At 31.1% G+C, this 24,460-nt stretch overlaps 1 protein-coding gene across 1 annotated transcript in view; it reads left to right on the top strand.

Annotated features, from left to right (window-relative positions):
- Positions 1-119: 119 nt before the first annotated feature.
- The window catches only part of LOC132724418 (multiple epidermal growth factor-like domains protein 6), a 37,517-nt gene continuing 13,176 nt past the window's right edge, over positions 120-24,460 (top strand). Inside the window, exons 1-10 of the mRNA XM_060709280.1 lie at positions 120-1,039; positions 2,678-2,740; positions 2,925-3,923; positions 4,181-4,304; positions 4,794-4,956; positions 21,277-21,355; positions 21,812-23,290; positions 23,463-23,589; positions 23,844-23,917; positions 24,241-24,356. Of these exons, the coding sequence (XP_060565263.1) occupies positions 1,009-1,039; positions 2,678-2,740; positions 2,925-3,923; positions 4,181-4,304; positions 4,794-4,956; positions 21,277-21,355; positions 21,812-23,290; positions 23,463-23,589; positions 23,844-23,917; positions 24,241-24,356 (3,255 nt within the window). The 5' untranslated portion in view covers positions 120-1,008. The remainder of the gene's footprint in view (positions 1,040-2,677; positions 2,741-2,924; positions 3,924-4,180; positions 4,305-4,793; positions 4,957-21,276; positions 21,356-21,811; positions 23,291-23,462; positions 23,590-23,843; positions 23,918-24,240; positions 24,357-24,460) is intronic.

Here is a 24,460-nt window from a genome sequence, read left to right as displayed (position 1 = left end):
TTTACTACAATTTCCTTATTGCATTGCTTTCAACCATTTTAAAAATATTTGTAAGTGAAATTCGAGATAATTTAGATTTATAGAGTAGTGAATTAATATATACAATCAAGCAACTGTAATGTCCACAAAACTAAGCATTTCATGTTTAATTTTGGATGGGGCGTCCGTTGCCGAGTGGTTAGTGTCATTGATATCAAATCACTTGCCCTTCGTGGTTGTTGTTCCGTATTCCTCCAGGTATTTTGCATTTTGTTTCATGTGAGGAAGCTATCAAACTAGCTAACGGAACATCGGTGGTTATACACAGATGCCAGTTTGTGTGGGAAATAATGCGCGGATGGGCATCTTAAGCTTTCCTCCACCAGTAAAGTTAAAAAGCGCCATATGAGAATTACAGCGAAAGAAGAAAAGATTAATTTTGAATGTTATATAGCAAGAAATGAAGCATTTGCAATTAAGAAGTGTAAAAATAAGTATCGATGGCAAATCGATGTGCGAATAATATTGTTCGAGTTACACATTATCAAGTCATGACCACTTAACTTTCCCACGAAAATTGACAAAATATATCTAAGAACACAAAAATTTACTTTTAACGAGAGTAGAATTTGTAAACATTAGAATAAAAAAAAACAGAACTTTCCTTGGCAACATTGAATAAAAAACGGACTATTATGGTTCCTAAATGAAACATTTAACGATATCTATAATGTTCGTACTTTTACAGTTAAAACGTAAAGAATTGATAATTTAATTATATATTTAGACAGCAGAGGATGGCATGACGGTATGATTCATATACGAATGTAAAAGGAAGTATGTGTTTTTCACTAAAATCCCCAGCTACCTGGTATTCTATAATTAGGACTGTAAATATCTGTTCTCGGATCACAGATTTATTTAACAGGTACTTTTTATCATTCGAAACATTGTAAGGTAGATTATTAGATATACATTATAAATGTGCAAGAAAAATTCTTTATTAGCAAATTTTTGCCGTATAAATGGATGTGTATGGACAATAAAGTGCATTTGCGAGGTAAGTTTATAAACCGCTATTATAATAATATCTCTTCACTTAGCAGGATTTTCCGCCATTTACACTAGCTATTATAGAAAGCATTGATGCATCAAGACGTGTGAATATGAATTAAAAATACATACTATTTGTAATTAAATTATATGTTTATACATTCACACTGTGCATATATTTGTTGAATCCGTAATTAATCAAACATTTTAATCAGTACCATTTAGATTATTATTATTAAAATCATTACCATTATATTAAAAAGAAACTTGAAGTTTCTTTTCTTTTTATCCTGTATACGTTGTTTAATTAGTTTGTATTGAATTGCTTATGCCTTTAATTGTATAATATTATGTAATATACAATATTTTTATGTAATAAATATTTTTTTAAATACAATTTCACTCCTTATGGGGTTTGACGGTTGCTAAAAATCTTGTGCCAGAGAAAGGAAAACACGAATTGAAATAATCAGCCCTCTATTTGCTCTTGTTTATTCAGAATCGTGCGTAATGATTAAATCATTCAAAACTGCAGTTTTGCAGAACATTTCCTACAAAATTAACATGATCAAAGTTTTCCATTGCACTTGTCTTTGCTAGTAAGTGATATATTATTAAATTTTTGGATTTAATGTTGAAGTGATACATTTTTTAAACTTAAAGGAAGTATGTGTTTTTCATTAAAATCCCCAGCTACCTGGTACTGTATAATTAGGACCACAGATTTATTTTACAGGTACTTTTTATCATTCGAAACATTGTAAGGTAGATTATTAGACATACATTATATATGTGCAAGAAAAATTCTTTTTAGCATATTTTTGCCGTATAAATGGATGTGTATGGACAATAAAGTGCATTTGCGAGGTAAGTTTATAAACCGCTATAATATCTCTTCACTAAGCAGGATTTTCCGCCATTTACACTAGCTAATATGCATCAAGTAAAATCGATTATAAATATTCTTAATGACTTGTTAAGTTCAATATATTTTAACTCGTCAAGACGTGTGAATATGAATTAAAAATACATAATATTTGTAATTAAAATATATGTTTATACATTCACACTGTGCATATATTTGTTGAATCAGTAATTTATCAAAAAATTTAATCAATACCATTTAGATTATTATTATTAAAATCATTACCATTATATTAAAAAGAAACTTGATGTTTCTTTTCTTTTTATCCTGTATACGTTGTTTATTTAGTTTGTATTGAATTGGTTATGCCTTTAATTGTATAATATTATGAAATATACAATATTCTTATGTAATTAATATAAGTTTTTTTTTAAATACAATTTCACTACTTATGGGGTTTGACAGTTGCTACAAATCTTGCGCCAGAGAAAGGTAAAACACAAATTGAAATGATCAGCTCTATTAAAATCATTTCAAACTGCAGTTTTGCAGAACATATTCTTACAAAATTAACATGCTCAAAGTTTTCTTTTACCATTTTAACGCTTGTTATTGCTTGTGACTGATATATTTTTTAATTTTTTGGAGTTAATGTTGAAGTGATTCATGCTTTTAACTTTGAAAAATGCTTTTCTTCTTTAAAGAAATATTTGAGAGAACTGGCAAAAGAACATTCCACAAAAATACATATCCATTTCTTTTCAATTTATTTGTTTGCAGATTCCTTTGAAAACGCAATGGCAGGACTTTTCTGGGTGTTTTTGTTTACTGTACTCCAAACTGGTAAGATAACATCATATGCAAAGCAGATAAGAATTAAAACATATATGAACATAATCATTTCTTTTTCAGCAAAGCATTCATGATAAAATATGAAAAGTTGTAAAATATGGTTAAATATATAGTTAGAAAAGATTTGTTGATATCATTTGGTTTATAGTTAATCAAGTCAATGTTGTCTTTTAAGGATTTTCGATGCCAACATGTCAAGAATGTGTATGCTGCAGTGATGGACATCAGTTCTGTGATTCAAATTATGATTGTGTTGACGGATGTATTGCCGGATATTTTGGCGAGAGATGCACAAATGAGTGTATACAAAATTGCAAAAGCTGTGTAAATGGTTATGAATGCACAGAGTGCCGACCTGGTTATTATACCAACAAATGTAACTTACTATGTGGAAAAGGTTGTGTTAACAATACATGCTCAGTTTCATCTGGAGAATGTTCTTGTAAATCGGCTAAATTTGCAACAGGTAAATGTGATACTTGTTTGGGAAATATGTATGGTGAGGAATGTAATAATGCGTGTCCTATTAACTGTGGGTCCTGTATATTAGGTACAGAATGTTCATGGTGTATAAACACTGCTTATTACGGATCATATTGTCAGTACAGATGTCCGGTTGGTTGTTTCGATGGAAGATGTAATAAAGGAAATGGATACTGTCAAAAAGGATGCAAACTTGGTTTTGTCGGTAGTAAATGTGACATGTGCTCGTTTGGTTTATACGGAACCTTTTGTGATTTAAATTGCACAGATAACTGTTTGACATGTTTTTCGGACACAAACTGTACATATTGTGCAAGACATACAGGAGCCTGTTTACATGGATGCAAATCCGTTTCAAATTACGGGGATTATTGTGAGAAGCAATGTAGTGATACTTGCAACAATAGAAGCTGCGACTGGAAAACGGGGCAGTGTTTGGAAGGTTGCGTGATGAATTATTATGGATCGTTTTGCGATACTTTATGTCCTTTTTCGTGTTTACCCGGTAACGACAAACGTGTATGTGATGAAATAAATGGACGCTGTTTACTGGGTTGCAGAGATGGTATCTATGGCAATAAATGTAAAAACAAATGCACCACCCTATGTGTGAATACTACCTGCAACAAAATAACAGGGGAATGCTTGTACGGATGTATACACGGATTTAAAGGGCCGAACTGTCTTGAAGGTAAATTTACAAATACGAATGCAGCAAATATTCTTATTTTCAGTAGTTTATGCAATGGAAACAAGCGTTTGCAAGTTTACAGCGTTTATTGTTGTCAATAAAATTACGGCTTCAACTTTTTCACATGCTCTCCATATTAAAGTTATCGCTTTAGCCAAACTTTCTATGATATCAACTGAATGTTTTGTGTTAAAGCAATTACTTTTGTCTTAATGTTAATAGCAATTTTTAATTTTTAATTATGTATATTATTCTAGCAATAATTCTTGAGCGAGAATGCTACAGCAAAGGCACCCTTATAGGTTCTATATTTGGTTCATTTCTAGCTGGTGGTGTTGTTGCAGTTGCAGCTTTATTTGCCTTCATAACATGGAGGCGGAGGTTTGAAGCTTTTAATTCATCTTGATATGACAATATTTGAATTTATTATATTTTCCGTTGTATTCTGATTTAAAAGCGAAGTTGCCGGCACATTTCTGTTATTTGTTGTAATTTGCAATATTACCATTTTTAATATTGTTTACCAATTGTTTTCCTTTTATTTTTTTTTAGGTTTGGAAATAAACAAACAGAAAATACTTAAGCTGCTGGTAAATATCGTTCGAAAAGTAGTACTAAAAAAGTACTTATCGTTGGCACATTTTTTGCTATACATTCATATTTAAATAAAAACTGAATCTCAGCAAGATAACTGAGACATAATGTTCTATACTTCTGTATACACAATTAAGAATTATTCCATGAGATAGCATCATAAACGTCGTGCTTCTAAATAACTTAGTCAAATGTAATATTAGTTTAATTGCTACATAGAAATAATACCATAATACGTAGTGCCTTTTATGAATTTATTGTGTGCTTTATTATAAGGGCGTTAAATGGATATTACAATTCAGAATTCTTTATATTTCATAAAGATATCACACATGAAGACGGCTCTCCTGTTGCATATGAAGATTTTAATTCACGTGACGAGATAGCATACAGTCAGATCTCTACAAATCAGCAGATATCACCACCAGAAGATGTTTATGTTAACACTAGATTTTAACTAACTGCTAATATAGACGAAGACGTTTGTGACATATGAATCCTTTAGTAGTTTAAATAATTTGGTTTACTATTGAATAACGTTTGATTTTACTATTGATGCATTTCCGCAAGTGAAACTGAAGACAGTATTTTTACACCATAAATAAAATACATATTTTAATGCTTAAAGTGATATGAGTATGCACTTGTTTCTATTAACTATGCAACTTTAAACATTTTAAAGATCGTAGCAAATTTGAAAGCAATGTGTTTTCTGATCGATCAAATTTTTCATTTGGTTAACACTATTTTGTGTTACAACTTATTATATAAATCATCCATGGTTAATATCAAACAATTTTTAACAAAAATATAAATTACCTAAACTTATTAAATAAATTAAAATATCAAATTAACATAATGACACATAATGGGATAAACTCTTGCAGCTTCTTGATTAAAATGTTATTTTTGTATATTCTTGTATAAAACTGAAAATAAAATATATATTTACGAATAAAAAGGAAAGGATGAAACACGGCGATCGGCCTTTATAAGGGTTTTTATCTAGATAAATCAACTGATATAACCTCAAAAAATACAGTAAATCTAGCATAACCCACGGCGATAAGCCTTTTAGAGGGTTATTTTCTCAAGTTAACCTACGTTGAAAGCCTAAGCTCACACAACTCACGATGATATGCCTGTAAGAGGGTTTTTATTTAATAAGTCAAACAACGGCGATAGACTCAGGGAATATATTTAAGCTTATTAAACCTTCGGTGATAGGCCTTTAAGATGTTTCCAATCGCAAGAAAACCCACGATGATAGCCTCAGGGAATATACTCTTATAACCAACAACATAAGCATTTAAGGGTGTTTTCATCGCAATTAAACCCACGCCGATAGGCACGGAGAATACAGTTAGGCAGACACAACCCGCAGTGATAGCCTTTTAGAGGGTTCTTACCGCAATAACATGCACGGTGATAGCTTCAGCGAATACTGTAGGGCTCGCACAACCCATGGTAATAGGTCTTTAAGCGGTTTTATTTGCAAAAATTCACTCGGTGATATCGTTAGAAAATAAGATAAAGTCAATGCAACCAACGATGACAAGCTTTATAAAGAGTACATTCCACAATGAAACACACGGGGTTAGCTTCAAGGAATACAGACAAGCTCACACAACCCAATGTGATACGCTTTTAGAGGGGTCTTAACGCAATGAAACCCGCAAGAATAGCCCGATGGAGTACAGAAAACCTAAAACAAACAACTGTGATAGTCCTTTTAGATCGTTTTCACCGCAATGTAACACATGTTACTAGCCTCATTGAACAAAGAAAAACTCACACACCCAATGGTACTAAGCCTTTTAGAGGGTTCTTGACGTAATAAAACCCACGGTAATAGCCACAGAATTTATGGTATAGCTCATATGACCTACTGTGAAAGTTTATTTTTAGAGCGTTCTTTCGCAATGAAACCCGCGGTGATAGCCTCAGGAAATACTGTAAACTCAAATATCAAAAGGTGGCATGCCAATAATAGGGTCCGTATCGCTATGAAACCAACGCTGATAGCCCCGAGGAATACAGTAAAGCTCACATTACCCATATTTGTATGCCTTTAAGAGGGTACTTATGACATTGTAACACACGGTGATTACCTAATTAAATACTTTAAAGCTCACTAAACCAACGGTGATCGGGAATAAACCCACAGCGATAGCCACCGTGAAGGGAGATAACTCTCACAAACTAAGAAGATAAGCCTTTATAGGGTTCCTATCGTAATGAAACCTGCGGTGATAGTCAATGCAAACACAGTAAAGCTCTCACAATAAACGGCGTTAAGCCTTTTATAGCTTCTCATCTGCATGAATCTCACGGTTGTTTTTTATTTCAATCAAACACAAGGTGATAGTCTCAAACAATATTGGTTATCTAATAAAATCCACGGTGATAGACTTTTCAGAGGGTTCTTATCATAATGAAACCCGTGGTGATAGATTACAGATATGCAGAAAAGCTCAAACAACCCATGGTGATAGGTCTTTAAGAGAGTTCTTATTGCAAAAAAACAGCGGTGATATCCTGAGGAAATAGGGTACAGCTTTGACAAAACCCAGTGTGAAAGACCTTGTAGATCGCAATCAAACACAAGGTTACAGCCTCAACGAATACTGTTAATCTCACAAAACCAACAGTGATAGGCTTCTTAGAGGGTTCGAATAGCAGTTATTTATAAACCAACGATGATAGCTTCAATATATACAGCTAAGCTCAATCTACTCATAGTTATAGCCCTTTAAAAGCGTTATGGTCGCATTTAAACCCACGGTGAAAGCCTCAAGGAATACAGTAAGGCTCACACAATCAATGGTGATGCACCTTATAGAGGGATCTAATTACAATGAAACTCACGTTAATTGCTTCATGGAATACAGTAAAGCTCTCAGAACTTACGATTATGGACCTCTTATATACTTCTTTTCGCAATGGAACCCTCGGTGAATATTATAAGGCTCACAGAATCCACGATGGTGGGCCTTAAGTATGGTTCTTATTGCAAGGAAACCCACGGTGAAAGCCTCATGAAACACAACATTCATGCTAAAATGTCTTTTAGATAGTTTTTATCGCAATCAATCACACAGTGATAGCAGACAGTAAAGCTCACACAACCCACGGTGATGGGACATTTTAGGAAATTTAATCGGAAAAGAACACACGGTGATAGCCTCAGAAAATATTGTAGAGCTCATACAACCCATGGTGATAAGATATTTTAGAAATATTATATATTTGTCAAACCATCAATGATAGTCTAGTCCCAGAACATACAGTTAAGCTAACTCAAAAAAATAGAGGAAAGCAAACATGCTTAAATAAAGCCCAACACGGTAAAATGTAAAATGTTGCAGGCTAGGTTTGATTGAGTCTGTCCAAAGGCGTACTGAAAAGTGCAAGTTACCGTCGACGCTCCTTAGCACAGGCGTAAGAAGAACTCAAAATTTATACACGATGATAGGCCTTTCAGAGGGACATTACTGCAATAAAACGCACTGTGATATCCTTAGCGAATACTTTAAAGCTCACAAAACAAACGGCGATAAGCCTTGTAGAATGTTCGTATCACAATAAAACCCACGGTGATAGCTTGAGGGAATAGATAAAATATCACACAACCCTCGGTAAAATGCCTTTTATATAATTTATATCGCAAAACTACACACGCTGATAGCCTCGAAAAAAACAGTAAAGGTTACACAAACCAATATGATAGCTTTTGAAGAGTGTTCTTTTTGCAATAAAACACACGAGGATAGCAGCAGTGTAGACAGTAAAGCTTGTATTACCAATATGTGTATGCCTTTTAGAGGGTACTTAAGACATTATAACACACACGGTGTTTAACCCTCATGTAATTTTTGAAGCTCCGAAATTTCGGGTTTAAATCCATTGTTTTAACCTTTTTTGGGTTTACTTTTAAACCCTCTTTTAACCCTTTTTTCAAGGCTTTTAAGAGGGTTCTAAATCTAAACTTCATCTCCAGTGGTACCCTTTGAGACAAAAACGGGTGACTTATGACATAATTTTTTTCCCTTTTAAATGTTTAAATTAAATTTTAAACAAAACGGAACCCAAAAAAAGTTTTTTTTAAAAACGTTTAAAAATTAACGGGTTTTGTTTGTTTTGAGGTTTTTTGGAGGGTACGGGAAAAATTTAAAAAATTACGGTCCCCTCCCCAGACCTTTTAAAGCAGCATTAACATAAAAAATTTTTTTAAATTTAAAGAAAAGATCCGGAAATGTTATTCTTTAATTCAATCAAAAATTTTAAACCTCCAAATGACACGTAAGATTTGACAAACTTTTAAACGTTTATTGATATGGTTGTTTTTCACATGCACTAAATTGTAATAGATCTAGCATTGGTCCAAACAGTAGTAAACATAATTATTTATAATTAAACCATATACGCTTGGTGAAGTATCATATTCAATGGGTATATCGGATTTTCCCTATCTAAATATAGATTGAGACACAATGACCAGAGATTGTAACATTTTATTATTCGGATTTATTGTAATATGTAGCTGTGAATGATTAAAGATATAGATTTATTTCATGCTTTCCAGTGTTTTACTGATATATATCAGATGAATATATTCTGATAAACCACTAGCGAAATTTATAAAATATAATTTTCACTGAAGCCAGACTATCTCTTAATGCCTGAATGAAAAGAATATCATAACTAAATGAATATATTTCAATCTTACATGCAAAACAAATTTATATCCTCTATATATACAAAAATTATTATGAAATAAGTAAAACCTGTGATAGTAATGAATCGTTTAATTGTAATCTTATTGTTCTACTTACTGCTAAAATTCTTTAAAATGAGTCTTACAGATTACCAAAACACTCGTACTGATGGTTAAAAACGATTTATGTAAGATATTATGCTTATTATCTATGACAATCGTATATCATAATTCAATATACATGCAATTTCTAACATATTTGCACATGCAGGTATATAAAACAAAATAAAGAAAATAATTCACTAGTTTGCTACTAATTAACGGATTTTCATCATTATTATGTGTGCATCTTAAAAACTTTTTATGGGCATAAAAGATGTACATGTACCATTAAATCATTACGTTGTCTTTCAAAGACATCAAACAAGGTAAATAGTAATGACATTACAAATTTGTTTTCATACATGTAAGATCTACAATGATATAATCCACACCTTTTAATTAAATTATATTCATTACGATAATACGTGATAGAAAAAAACAATAACATTTATTCAATCATATAATACATACCGGTTTTTAGTGCTATTTATGGAAAAATAGTTCCCCTTCCAAAATTAGAGTAAAATGTTTATACAGCTCATGAAATACAATTTAATGTAAAACTATGCATTTTAAAGATTATCAATTAGTAAATCAGGCATTTGCCAATAATTCAAGTAGAGAAAATAATAATGATGTTTCTATAAAGCTTAGTTTAAACAAGCACACTTCATGATCTTTAATAGATACAATTATAAAACATTGTTTCTTATAAAATCGTCTGCTTATAACATTGTGTATTATCGATTCATTTTTAGGAAAAAATAAACATGCACAGACTGTAGAATATTAGAACATTGGAAGAAAAGACTTAAATAACTCAATAAAAGCATACTCTCTAAAATATTCACTTAAAATGAACGTTATTGACATATCTATAAGGACCAAGCAACCATTGTTTAATTCTTGAATCATTTCTAACATACACTACATTAGAATAGTTTATAAGTAATCACAGAATGTGAACTCATACAATGTATTGAAATAAGCCTAGCATGTACTTATCAAAAAGCACAAATCAACACCTTTCGAAATTCGAATGCATAGTTAAGCTAAATATGTAGACTTCATTGCGATTAATACGCATAAAGTAGTAATGATAATTTTATAATGTAAATAATGTTTTTGTCAAGATTAGTCAGTATCTGGTTCACAAAAATCATAGTCATTGGTTACTGGCCTCATTTTATTCTTATCGCTTTGAGTATCATACATTGTATTTGCTTTGTCATTCCCATGTTTATTTCCATTGTTGCAGTTAAATACAGCAGTATCGTTGCTTGGACGATGCAAAGTTTTGGGTTTCCCTCCTTATGCAGAGTCGTAAACATCATCTGGTTGTGTCAGCTTTGATTCAGTGTTGTCAGATGTTACACTGAGTACCGCATAGTCATTATTACTATTAAAATGTTGTTTGTTCTTTTTGTTGTCATGTGTTGTATCGTACATTTCCTCAATACATTCGTTTTCTTTCACAGTCGACTTACCTTTGTTTACCACAGCATAATCATCGTTGCCACTTAACGGTTTGTTACAATTGTTATCGTGTGCAATATCACAATCCTCAAAACTCTTGCTTTTCTCATTGGCAGATGTTCCTATGTTTACTGCAGTATAGCCATTGTCAATAGCAGGTATATTTTGATCACCGTCATATGCAGTGTCATATTCTTTCCGGGCATCACCGCCAGCTTCCTGTTTTGGTTTGAAAGGTTTGGCGTATATAACACCTGGAATAAACGACATTAAATGGAGTATTATACATGTATATAACACAAGAGATACAAAATAAGTGGAAAAATAATCAGTATAAAAATGTTTCTCCAAACAAGTAATGCTTCTCCACATTCTTTGTATTCATTTCATGAAAAATTGAATTTCTTAATGTACTTTATAAGATGTTGGATACGAGGGCTGTCCAAAAAATTCGTGCACTGCAGTTATTGTCGTGAGATTTATTGATAGAAAAACATTAATTATATATCACTTGAAGGGGAGATCTGTCTCAATTGAGAGAACAACAGAAAAAAACGTGTAACCGGCATGTTGTAAAAACCAACCGTCAAACAGTTACCTTGGTAACGTAATACCGGCGCACGACAAAAAATTGGGTTAGTTCATTACTTTGATGCAGCGCGGTATTCTTTAAACACTACATATAAACGTTAAAATTCGGGGAAAAGAATGTGTACGTATTCCTACCGTCACTAGAAAATTTGACGTCATTTGCCCTACTGTAACGGTCGTAAACAAACATTTGTGTGAGGTCGTCAATATTGTAATTACGTGAAAATGTCAGTCGCTAAACGTCTGGAAATACGGACGATCATTAAATGTTGTGCAAATATTGGTAACACACAAACAGATACCTACAAAGAACTTAAAAGGGCAAGCGGGGACAAGATCCGTGTTACGAAGGCTTGTTTTTTTAATGGCACAAACGCTCTGTAGAAGGGCTAGAGTCAGTAGACGATGACAGCCGGTCAAGTAGACGTTCGTCAGTAATACCGGACTATGTGGCGAGGGTTGTCCAATATATTCGTTCACTGGTGGGATATGTTACATGTCCGTTGCATAAGAACAATAAAAACTACAAAATACTTTGCATCAATCATTCCTCTTTTGACAGTAAAACAAATTATAAAATAAAAAGCAAATACCACTTTACAAGCAACAAACAATTAATACAATTACAGTAATGAACTAACCCAATTTTTGTCGTGCGCCGGTATTACGTTACTAAGGTAACTTAATGACCATTCTCTTACACGACACGCCGGTTAGCCGGCTTTTTCTTTTCGTTTCTTATTCGAGACAGATTTCCCCTTCAATTGATATATAATTCATTTGTTTTTATTAAAAACTCTCACGACAACAACTGCAGTGCACGAACTTTTTGGACAACCCTCGTAATTAAAGAAATAATTATAGAATGTAAAACATAAGTATTTCAACAGACCTGGTTAATCTTCGTCAATTTGTTTCGGAATCTCTTTAACATCAAGTACGTAATTGTTTTCCTCGCATTTTGTATGAGCGGATGGATTGTGTCTGAAAAAATGTAAGCCGAAAATGACTTTGTTTAATTTCTTAATATAAACACATAAACATAACCTTTATAACACTGCACGTTTCATAATCCGCAATATTACGACGAAACGAACTAAACGTAGCTTGAAAAGGCAAAGAGAAGTGGAAAATAAACAAAAATACACCTTGGGGTGTATTTTATTTATATTGTAATGATTATAATATTGTTGTTTTTTTCAGATTTTTTATTCGTAAATTAGTTATTGTATCATCATTATTTAAGGTACCCTCGGATCCATGCATATATCTCTCTGAATTATTCCACAAATCGTTGGTCTTTATCAAATTGAGTTTAATCTTATGTATATCGGATGTTAAAAAGGAAAAACAGAAACATATATATCTTTTGGTAAAACTCATTTTCTTTTTACTTTGGAAGAGGCGACGTTCTAATAGTGAAATAGTACTTCCATTTTTTTACAATAACATTATGGCCATACACTTTGGGAAATAAATTAACACTATAAACCAGCTTTAAATTTAGGCTGGTTTAAATTTAGAGCAAGCATCATTTAAATAACAAGAAGAAAGTAAGGAAAGGTGATGAAACAGTGCTTTTTGTGATTCATGTTGAAAAGTAAATGTTTTAAATGTTTCGGCATTCTGCATAAAACCAGCGTATTATAGTACATTGGAAAAATAGATAATAATGAAAATGATCTACATCTTTGGATTGTAACTTAACATGTAGTTTAAAAATCTTATTGACTAGCATAACGCATGAGTGGATTAGGAAGTGAATATCTACCTGTTTTGAAAAATAAACGACTCTTTACCTTTAATTCATATGTGTTGATACCAATTTTCGGATTTAAGAATTTATTTCACAAGGTATGTAACTTCTTAAAGAATATAAAGATGTATCACATAAAATATTCTTATGAAAAATTTAAAAAAGGGTATAATTATATTTGTCCTCCTTTTTATGGTATATTCTCGAAAGGATTTTACGACAGAGAGTATTTTACTTAACACATACGGATTATGTATTTAAACAGACTAGAATTATCCGGAGCAACATGATTCTGGACATGCGCAATTGACAGACATCAAGAACTTCAAATATTTTTCTGTCATAGCGGTGTTTTAATTGTTTCTTATAAAAAGAAAATAAAAATAGTAAACTAATGACAGCATATTAATAGCTTTATACTTTTTAAATAAGTTAATGAATTTCTTCATGCTTTTTAGCTCACAAGAGCCGAAGGCCCAGGGAGAGCTATAAGTATCAAAGGGGAATGTCCCGGCGTCCGTCGTCATGCGTCAACAATCGTCTTCTTCTTTGAAACTACTAAGCAGATTTACTTCAAATTTGGTCTGTAGCATCCTTGTGACAGTCAAACTTGAATTTGCTCATGTCATTCCAATTGGCCCCTTTTAGGGGTCAGCAGGGCTAAAAATAGAAAAAAAACCTTTAAACGTCTTCTCCTACAGAACTAATGGATGGATCATCACCAAACTTTGACTGTAGCATTCTTGGGTAGTCTTTTGTCAAATTTGCTCATATTAATTTGATTGGCCCCTTTTATGGGTCTCCAGGGCTAAAAATAGAAACAAACTTTTAAACATCTTCTTATACAGAACTAATGGATGGATGATCACTAAACTTAGTATATAGTATTCTTGGGTAGTCTTTTATCAAGTTTGCTCATATAAATTTGATTGGCCCCTTTAAGGGGCCGCTAAAGCTTAAAATAGAAAAACCTTTAAACGTCTATTTCTACAGAACTAATTTATGGATGATCACTTAACTTTGTCTGTAGCATTCTTAGGTAGTCTTTTATCAAGTTTGCTAATATTATTTTAAATGGTCCCTTTTAGGGGTCTCTAGGACTAAAAATAGAAAAAAAAACTTTAAACATCTTCTCCTACAGAACTAATTGATGGATGATCACCAAACTTTGTCTGTAGCATTCTTGGATAGCGTTTTATCAAGTTTGCTCATAATAATTTGATTCGCCTCTTTTAGGAAAATAGAAATATCTTTAAATGTCTATTTCTAGAGAACTAATTGATGGATGATCACCAAACTTTGTCTGTAGCATTCTTGGGTAGTCTTTTATCAAGTTTGCTAATATTATTTTGATTTGTCCCTTTTAGGGGCATCTTAAGCTAAAATTAGAAATACATTTAAATGTCTATTGCTACAGAACTAATTGATGGATGAATACAAATCTTTGTCTGAAGCATTTTTGGGTAGTGTTTTATCAAGTTTGCTCATATTATTTTGATTGGCCCCTTTAAGGGGCCGCTAAAATTAAAAATAGAAATACATTTAAACGTCTATTGCTACAGAACTAATTGATGGATGATCACTGAACTTTGTCTCAACATTATTGGGTAGTCTTTTATTAAGTTGCTCATATTTATTTGATTAGAAAAATCTTTAAACATCTTCTACTTCAGAACTAATTGATGGTTTATCACCAAACTTTGTCTGTAGCATTCTTGGGTAGTCTTTTATCAATTTTGCTAATAATAAATTGATTAGCCCCTTTTAAGGGCCACCAAAGCTAAAAAAAGAAAAAAAAATTCGAACATCATTTCCTACTGAAATAATTAATAGATGATCACCAACCTTTCTAGCATTCTTATGTAGTCTTTTATCAAGTTTGCTCATATTAATTTAATTAGCCCCGTTTAAGCTAAAGCTTAAATACCCAAGACTCATGGCATTTCTTCAAATTGTTATTTAAAGTTTAAATAATTATTTGAAGAAATGCCATGAGTTATTAAATTACACATATTCTGTGCTCAAATTTAATATTAGAATATATTGATATTCCAACACTGAAAAGCAGTTGTTTCTGCTGAGCGACTCAGGGCCATCATGGCCCTCTTGTTTATCTTAATATTCTATAGAAAGGGGCTGAGGTCAATATTGATTAAAAGGAATATATAAAAATATGAACATTGAACATTTGCTAAAATCTATAGTGTGTGTTTGTGCATTGCATTGTAATGTAGATGCACCACAACAAAAATAGTTTTGTATCGCTACAAGAGTATGTGGCACTATGTTTGAACTTGAAGGTTTAGCGTCTTATGTAAAACTTGACGTTTTCCTGCCATTGAACCACAGTAACAATACCTAAATGAATTACATGTCTGCATGAGATATTTCACTATTTTTGTTGAATAATGATATCATACTTAAAGCAATAAGCACTTTATAATGTCATGAAAACGACCGTATACTAGAAAGTTTTGTTTGAATTATTAATTAAATCTGCCACTATAACGTTGAAACTAACTTATTACATAATTCATTGTATGGTAATGATGTGAATATAGGTTATTACACATATGCTGTAAAATTTGTTTTGCTAGTTATTACTGTTCGTTTCTATATGTATATGTATTCAATGCTAACCGTTTTATGCGTGAAATTAGATTTATATATCTCTCAGAATATAAGTCATAGTGTGATAAATAATGATTTGCTAACTGTTTCTTTGTCTGCCTTAAATATATATCAAAATAAAAATTTGAAACATTACGTTAACACTGAAAAAATATACAGCAAATATAACTATAGACTATAGAATATGCTTTCGCAGCGTTTTCGTATTCTTTGAAAACTGTGCGTTATATTTCTTATGCGTCCATTTCTCGCGCTTAAGTTAAAGAGTCACAAATCGTTGTGATTTCAATAACAAGCCATTAAATAGAATGGAAATGTGTTTGTTTTCAGTGAAAATGCTATATATTTCTTATCAAAGTGAGACAGATAACAAACGTGTGATATATAGTATATTCACTTATTATAACGCAAATAAGAATATTAAATGTTTTAAATCAAAGTTAGAAAATGCCATTATGTACTTTTTTTCGTCTAAGTCCATATTAACCGTCATGTAATTATTTACTTTTATTATTGTGAATGCCGTTTTAGCTCAAGAAATACATAGTAATTGAAGTTTAATCAAATCGAAATTTCATAAGAAATTTATAAATAACAACGTTTTTTGTTGATACCTTTTTCGGCAAAATAAAGATCTGATGCACTCAAATGATATTCATTATTTTGTGACTAACCAAAAATGACAGAGTAATATTAGATATACTGCAGCTTTAATCCCCATTATTGTGCGACACATGTACTCTATAATAAAGTATTTGACCTTATTTAAGACGGATTTGGGTCAAATTTTTTTACAAAAAAAATGAAGTAATATTAAATATACGGTTAAACTTCTACATAGGAAATAAAGGTTAATTCGAGACATATTGCACTGACAAGTAGCAATTAAATCTCGATAAATCGATAAATTAGAAACAGAATTTTAAATATTATTAACAGAAAACAATATTTTATATAAAAAGACGCTCAAAACTTTAAAAAAGCTATTAAATAATAAAAAAAAAACAGGACAACATTTGAGTACAATTGTATGTCAAGTTAAAAAATAGAATGACATTAACAAATTAAATTTCAGTTTATCACATGAGTTTTTCTTTCAAAACACGAAAACGGATTTCCATCGACTGTCCTCGTTATCAATGCACAAGTAGTCAAGTGTACTTATATTTAGGTACCTGATGGTATATCTTAACTCTTTTAATATGAATAATAAACATGATGCAGCTTGGTGTAATTGCACACGTCTTTTGATACATACATTTTGCCTCACAAGTTACAGCTCTATGCATTATTACGATTAATAACCACAAGTGCTCGCGGCATCTAATAGATATGCATTCGTCTATTCAGCAATGGGACAAATTATGCAATCAAAATTCTATCTTGTGTTAATCAACTAGTTATTAATAAGTTAACAACTAAAATTGATTATAATCAACAATTTATTTATAATTATTTAATATTAAAGACATGTTTTGGCTATTTGTAAAATAACTGAACAGTTCGTTCCCAAAATCATTCGAACATTATGCAAATTGCATCAATATTTAACTGGACATATTCTCGGAGCATCGGATATATGTTTCTTTATCTCTGTATTTGTCTTGAATTTATTTTAAGTATACCAATCATTTCAATTTTACTTGTTATCCAATAAATTTTACTTCGACGTGACCTTTCAATCTTTGTCGTCAAAGAAAGGTTTCAGAATTTCAGATTATTCATAAGGTTCTACTTTTGTACACAAACAAATATGCAACTTAATTATCAAATAACAAGCACATACCAGAAACATAAGTGCTTCGGATATTCAACTGCAATAGAGAACAATTATCAAGGCTGATTTTGTACATTACCTGTGACTGTTCACTTCAATATGCGGCGTCTTTGATGTGGAGCATCAACATTCAATTTGTTCAATATTAATTTGTTTCCAACAATGCATACTGCAAACGAATAATAAATGATAAAGGTGGTTACAAACCATCCTATAAAAAGATTGCATGGCAGTTTGAAAACATACTAGTATCATATTAACAATGATGACATTTTTGAACTGTGCAGTGTCAAAAAGTTTTAAAAAAGACGTGCAAATTTCAAAAATAAGATAAATTCGAAACGTATTAATTTTACAGTTTGATTTAAATATGTTATCGGCTAATCGATTTTAAGCAATCTCAAGATTTTAATACAGACTCTATGTGACTTTGTTGATAATTTGATCAATCATGTACAACTTATCCGAATCAGTTTATCATTCTGAAAAAGATGACATACATTGAACACCTGTCACATCATTACAAATAAGTAATTGCAAATATTTTAAGAAAATCACACCCAATACGTAATCAAAGCTATGTGAAACAGTTTTTAAAAAATAGCTTTAAATAATAAGATACATCAAAATATATAGAGGATATTCAAGTTTTTTCTATAAATACATGATTTATTTTCATTGAGTGGTATGAAAATAAATATTTCATGAGTGGCGGTAGCCACGAGTGAAATATGGTAATTTTCATGCCACAAGATGAAAATAAATCATGTATTTATGGAAAAAACTTGAATTTTCTGTTTATTATATACATTTTTCTCTTTTTTGACATTAAAATTTGAAAGACTTTCCCTTAAATTTTGTGTACATGCAGAATTTAAAAGAAAGTAGTCCGGCAAGACACCAGTGAAAATACGGAAAATATGTTTCACTGCAGTGAAAAATAAATTTTTACAGTGAAAATACAGAAAATGAAAATACACATTTTATTTCATCAATATTTCTCAATATTTCATTCGTAAGTATATAATAAATGGTATTACAGATCGGTTTAAATATGTTTATCATCAGCTTGTATTTTCAAGCATTTGATTTTTATTTACTATAGAAACTTTGACTAAATCAAAATTCTAAAAGTCAGCTACCTACTTGGTATCACACTTATCTTCCTTTTTCAAATCTGTTATTGTATCTGCATTAAACTACCGCTAAGATAAACAATTTTGAAAAGTTCAACAGAAAATTCCTTATTGTACCTTAATCGAAATGGGGCGTATCTTTATATTTCATATTTTACTTTACTTCACATCGTAAATTCAAAATTATTGTGAAAAAGACAACTTGGATAATGTTACAGCAAATCGAAGCTAACGTAGCTTGAAAGGCAATGAGACGTGTTAAATTAACTAACAAAAAAGAACACATCGAGCACTCCTCGTGATGTATTTTATGTATATTATAATGATTATATATTTTAGAGTTTATTAACATGAAAATGATTTATGACATCAGCATTATTAAATGTTTGTTCGGATCACATGTAAATATCTCACTGTGATTTATTTAAGAAACGTTATGGTCTTTGTCTATTTTCGGTTTAATCTCATGTCGGATGTCAAAACCAATTCAAAAATTAAATGTATATAGTTAATCTCATTTTGGGCTTTGTTTTAATGAAGGAAAAAACATCACAATTTGTATTACTATCAGTCTTACAAATGATAGGGAAATAGAACTTTTTCAATGTTCATACAATATTATCAAGACCATATACTTTGGAAAGTAAAAACTGACACGACACACAAGCATTAAAACACGCATCATTATCGGTTAAACATTCTTGAATTAGACCTAAACGACTTTTAACGCAATCTTTACATTTTTAAAACATCGGTGTATCAAATATTTTAAATAATAATAATTAAAAAAACACATGAAGTTCCAGACAGCAAAATAGAATACGTTTAATGTTAAAATGCAATATTTGAAACACATGAAATCAACGGAGCGAATGTCTCCTGTTTTCTTGGAAAGGGGGATTTCATGTCAAACAAACTTTCGAATGTAATAAAATTAAATACAAATGTTTTCATTTTATTAAGTAAGTTTTAATGATTTATTTTAGCTTGTAAAACGGTATACAGTACAAGAAAAACTATTTTTCAAACAAAATGACCCTATTAATCAAACATATGGACGGCATTTGAAAGTATTTAAATACAAGAGGAAAAGTGAAGAAAGGTGAACAGTCAGTTTTTGAAAATTTACGTTAAAATGATAATGTTTGTTTTATGCCACGACAATCTGCATAAAATATGCGTAATTTATAATACATTGGTAATAAAAATGATACACCAGGATATTTTAACGCATTTTAACTTAACATCTACCTTTCTGATCTTATTGTATGAGTGGATGAGGAAGAAAATATCTACCTGTTTTGAAAAATAAACGCCTCTTTACTTTAAATTCATATGTGTTGATACCAATTATCGGATTTAAGAATTTATTTCACAAGGTATGTAACTTCTTAAAGTATATAAAGATACATAATATAACATATTCTTATAAAAAAAAATAAAAAAGGGTATGATTATGTTTTTCCCTCCTTTTTGTGGTATATTCTCGAAAGTATTTTACTACAGAGAGTATTTTACTTAACATTTGGTAAAATCTTTAGTGTGTGATTTGCATTACATTATTATATGGATGCATCACATCAAAAATAGTTCTGTATCGCTACACGAGTATGGGGCACTATATTTGATTTTGAAGGTTAAGCGTCTTAATATGTCAAGAAGACGTTTTCCTGTCATTGAATCGTAATAACAATAGCTAAATAAATTACATGTCTGCATGAGATGTTTGACTTTTTTGTTGAATAAGGTCATCATACTTAAAACAATAAGCACTGTATAATGTCATTAAAACAACATCATAAGTTTTGTTCGAATTATAAATTAAATCTGTCAATTTAACGTTGAAACTAACTTATATACATAATGTATTGTATGTTAACGAGATGAATATAGGTTATTCCACGTATGATATTAAAATATTTGTTTTGCTAGTTACTACTGTTCGTTTCTGTATGTATATGTTTTCAATGTTAACCGTTTTATGCGTGAAATTATATTTAAATATCTATAAAAATATAAGTCACAGTCTGAGAAGTAAATATTTGCCGACTGTGTCTTTGTTTGTTTTGAATATGTATCATCATTAAAATTTGAAAATAACATTTACACTGAAAAAATACACAGCAAATATAACAAGAGATTAATTTGCTTTCACGGCGTTCTCGTATTCTTTGAAAAATGTGCGTTATATTTCTTTTTCGTCCCTTTCTCGCGCTTAAGTAAAACAGACACAAATCGTTGTGATTCCAATAACAAGTCATCAAATTGAACGCAGATGTGTTTGTTTTCAGTGAAATTCCTTTATATCTCATATCGAAATGAGACAGATAAGACTGGTGTGATATATAGTAATACTGTATATTCACTTATTATAATGCAAATAAGTATATTCAATGTTTGTAATCAAAGTGAGAAAAGGCAACTCTACGTGCATGTAAAAAAATTCCAATTTTTGTTTTACTGTGTAAAAGATAGGACTTTTACTAAAAACAAACTCGATATTCTTTATTTTCAATTATTCCTCATAGATAGATATATCATATTATTATATTCCTCATATTAGATAAAATCAAACTGTGTTATTTAAAGGTATCACAGTTGACACCATGACAAGATTGGTTTCAGTAATTTTGGTGTTAGTGTGTCAGATTGGTAAGTAGCTTTTATGATAATTTATTGCAATTCTACAGCAATGTATTGTATTGTTATGAAAAAGAACTATAAATATAAAGTAGACTGTATTGGATATCTTGAAAAGGTCCTTAATTCATAAGTTATTACATGTGCCTATTTCTATATTGTCTATATAAGTAAATGCTCATTTTTATCAATACATTGAAACAAATGATAATTAATGTAAATAGAAATGTATAATAGCTTTATTGTTTATTCAAAACAGATATATTTTTGTTTAAGAGTTATCAACACAAATCTGTTCAGATTGTTTATGTTGCAAAATCGGGACAAGTTATTGTGTTGCTTAGAATAATATTATTGAATGTATATTTATCTTTTCTGGTGTAAAAAGCACCGAGGACCTTTTAGAAAAACCTTATCAACAACATACATAATGAAAGATGGTGATCTTGATTTTTATTAATTTTCTAGGGTTATCGATGCAGGCTTGCAATGAATGTGCATGTTGTAAAGGAAGTCATAATTGTGATTCCAACAATAATTGTGTTGATGGTTGTATCGACGGTTATTATGGTAATAAATGTACAGAGGAGTGTCTAGAAAATTGTAAAACTTGTGTTAATTGTACTGGATGTACTGAATGTCGACCTGGTTATTATACCAACAAATGTAATTTGCAATGTGGGAAAGGTTGTCTCAACAATACATGTTCGTTTGAATCAGGTCAATGTTCTTGTACATCAATTAATTTTGTTAAAGGTTATTGTGATACCTGCTTAGGTTTAAAATATGGAGATGAATGTAACAATACATGTCCTAGTAACTGTGGAAGTTGCATATCAGATACAGAATGTCCATGGTGTATAAACAGTTTTTATTACGGATCATATTGTCAGTATAGATGTTCAGTTGGTTGCGACGATGGATCATGCAATAAAAATACTGGATATTGTACTGAAGGTTGCAAGCCTGGCTTTACTGGGGACAAATGTAATACATGCTCACCTGGATTGCACGGTCGTTTCTGTGATCTAAATTGCACAGAAAATTGTTTAACTTGCCTTTCGGCGACAAATTGCTTGACGTGCAAATTTGGGTTTTACAGTGACACGTGTATGAACACCTGTCCGACAGGTTGTGATGGAAACTGTTCACTTATTGGTTGTAGATGTTCTGATTGCAAGCCGGGATTTTACGGAGAATATTGTAACCATACGTGTAGAAATGAAACTTATGGTTATAATTGTTCACAACTATGTCGTAATGTCGACGAACATTGCAATACATGTATCACAAGTGAATCAGGAAAATATGGTGACTGTTTAATATGCGACAGAGGATATTACCTAATATCTCCTTTTGAACAAACCGTTAACATATGTAGAGTCTGTCCAAATAACTGTTTAGATAAAATATGCGATACAGTTGGGTTATGCAACATCGGGTGTGTCCGGGGAAAGTGGGGAGATAGGTGCAACTTTGATTGTGAAATTAACTGTGTAGAGTGCAATAAAAAAGATGGACAATGTTTAGAGTGCACACGTGACATGTTCTCAGAGAATTGCACACAAACATGCAGTTCAACTTGCAATCGGATCGACGATGGTCGAACTTGTGCTCAAGATACAGGAACGTGTTTACAGGGATGCAAATCATTCACAAAATATGGAGAATATTGTGAAAAACATTGTAGTGATACTTGCAACAATAAAAGCTGCGACTTGAAAACGGGATATTGCACAGACGGGTGTGCAATGAATTACTATGGATCGTTTTGCGACAAAACATGTGCAGATGCATGTCAATCAAATGAAAGGAAGCGGGTTTGTGATGTTGAAAACGGGGATTGCTTGTATGGATGCAAAGATGGATTCCGTGGAAAGAGATGTAACAACATATGCGACAGGGATTTAAAGGACCGAAATGCGTTGAAGGTATATAAAATCACATGTATACAGCAAAACGTTACTCATCAACTATTTATTATCAACGCAAGTCAATATTAAGATAATGTCGTAGGAAAATATAACGATTTCATTTTTTTCTGAAAGCCTAGTTAAAAATTTTTTTTTTTCAATTTAAAAAGTTCAACTTTAAAAAGAATTATTTTTTCTTTTATTAGCGATACAACCCGGTCAAGAAGGCCATACCACAGGTACATTGATAGGATCTATAGCTGGGTCATTTGTAGCTGGTGGTATTATTGTTGGAGTTGCCACTTTGATTGCCTTTATTGTATGGAGACGAAGGTTCGTAACACATTTACGCAAAAATCTTTCTTTTTTGTGCAAATAAATACATTTTCAAAGTAAATATATTTAATCAAGCATTGCTTTAAATACAAAGTTATTGCAAACTTAAACCTAGCCCGTTTTGCTAAACTTTCAAGTGTTATTTGGTAATTTTGTATATTTCTTTTACACTCGTATATTAAATGAATGGATTTATTGCATAAGTTCGTTAATAATGTTTTTTGTTAAACATATGTCTTAATTATTTCTAGACATGGATGTGATAAACAAGCAGACAAACATGGATACGAAAAAAAGCCTGTGCCTGGTGAAAATTGTCCCAACGGTAATTCTTTAATAATGCTTCTTTCATTAAGATGGTTTGATATACATGTCTTAAACTAATGTATTAATGTGTCTTAGGGATGTTATTTTAATTAACTAGTCTCTCAAAACTGTACTTTATTTATGAGGATTTACCTTACAATTTTGTGTCTTGAAATGAGTAGACAAAAACATTAAGGAAAAAAAATAAAGATAGAAATCTTTTTTTTTTAATGAAAAAATTACTACTAATTTCTATGAGTAAATAGTAATGATGTTTTAAGAGCAAAAATCGTTTCCTGTCTGTATAACCCAATAAGGGAAAATTCTATATATTTTATTCAGATTGCACATTTGAGATGAACTCTCCTGTTACATATGAAGCTTTGAAATCACGTGACGAGATACTATACAGTCAGAATACTACAAATCAGCAGATATCACCACCAGCAACTGTTTATGTTAACACTAGATTTTAACTAACTTCTTTTACTGACAATAATGTTTGTGACAAATGAATCTTTTTGTAGTTTAAATAATTTGGTTGACTATTGAATAATGCAAA

This window comes from Ruditapes philippinarum, unplaced genomic scaffold, assembly GCF_026571515.1.
Source record: "Ruditapes philippinarum isolate M1 unplaced genomic scaffold, ASM2657151v2 ctg4572_1_1_1_1, whole genome shotgun sequence".
Classification (NCBI taxonomy): Eukaryota; Metazoa; Mollusca; class Bivalvia; order Venerida; family Veneridae; genus Ruditapes; species Ruditapes philippinarum.
The sequence above is the reverse complement of the archived record's forward strand: the minus strand, read 5'-3'. Positions and strand labels throughout refer to the sequence as shown.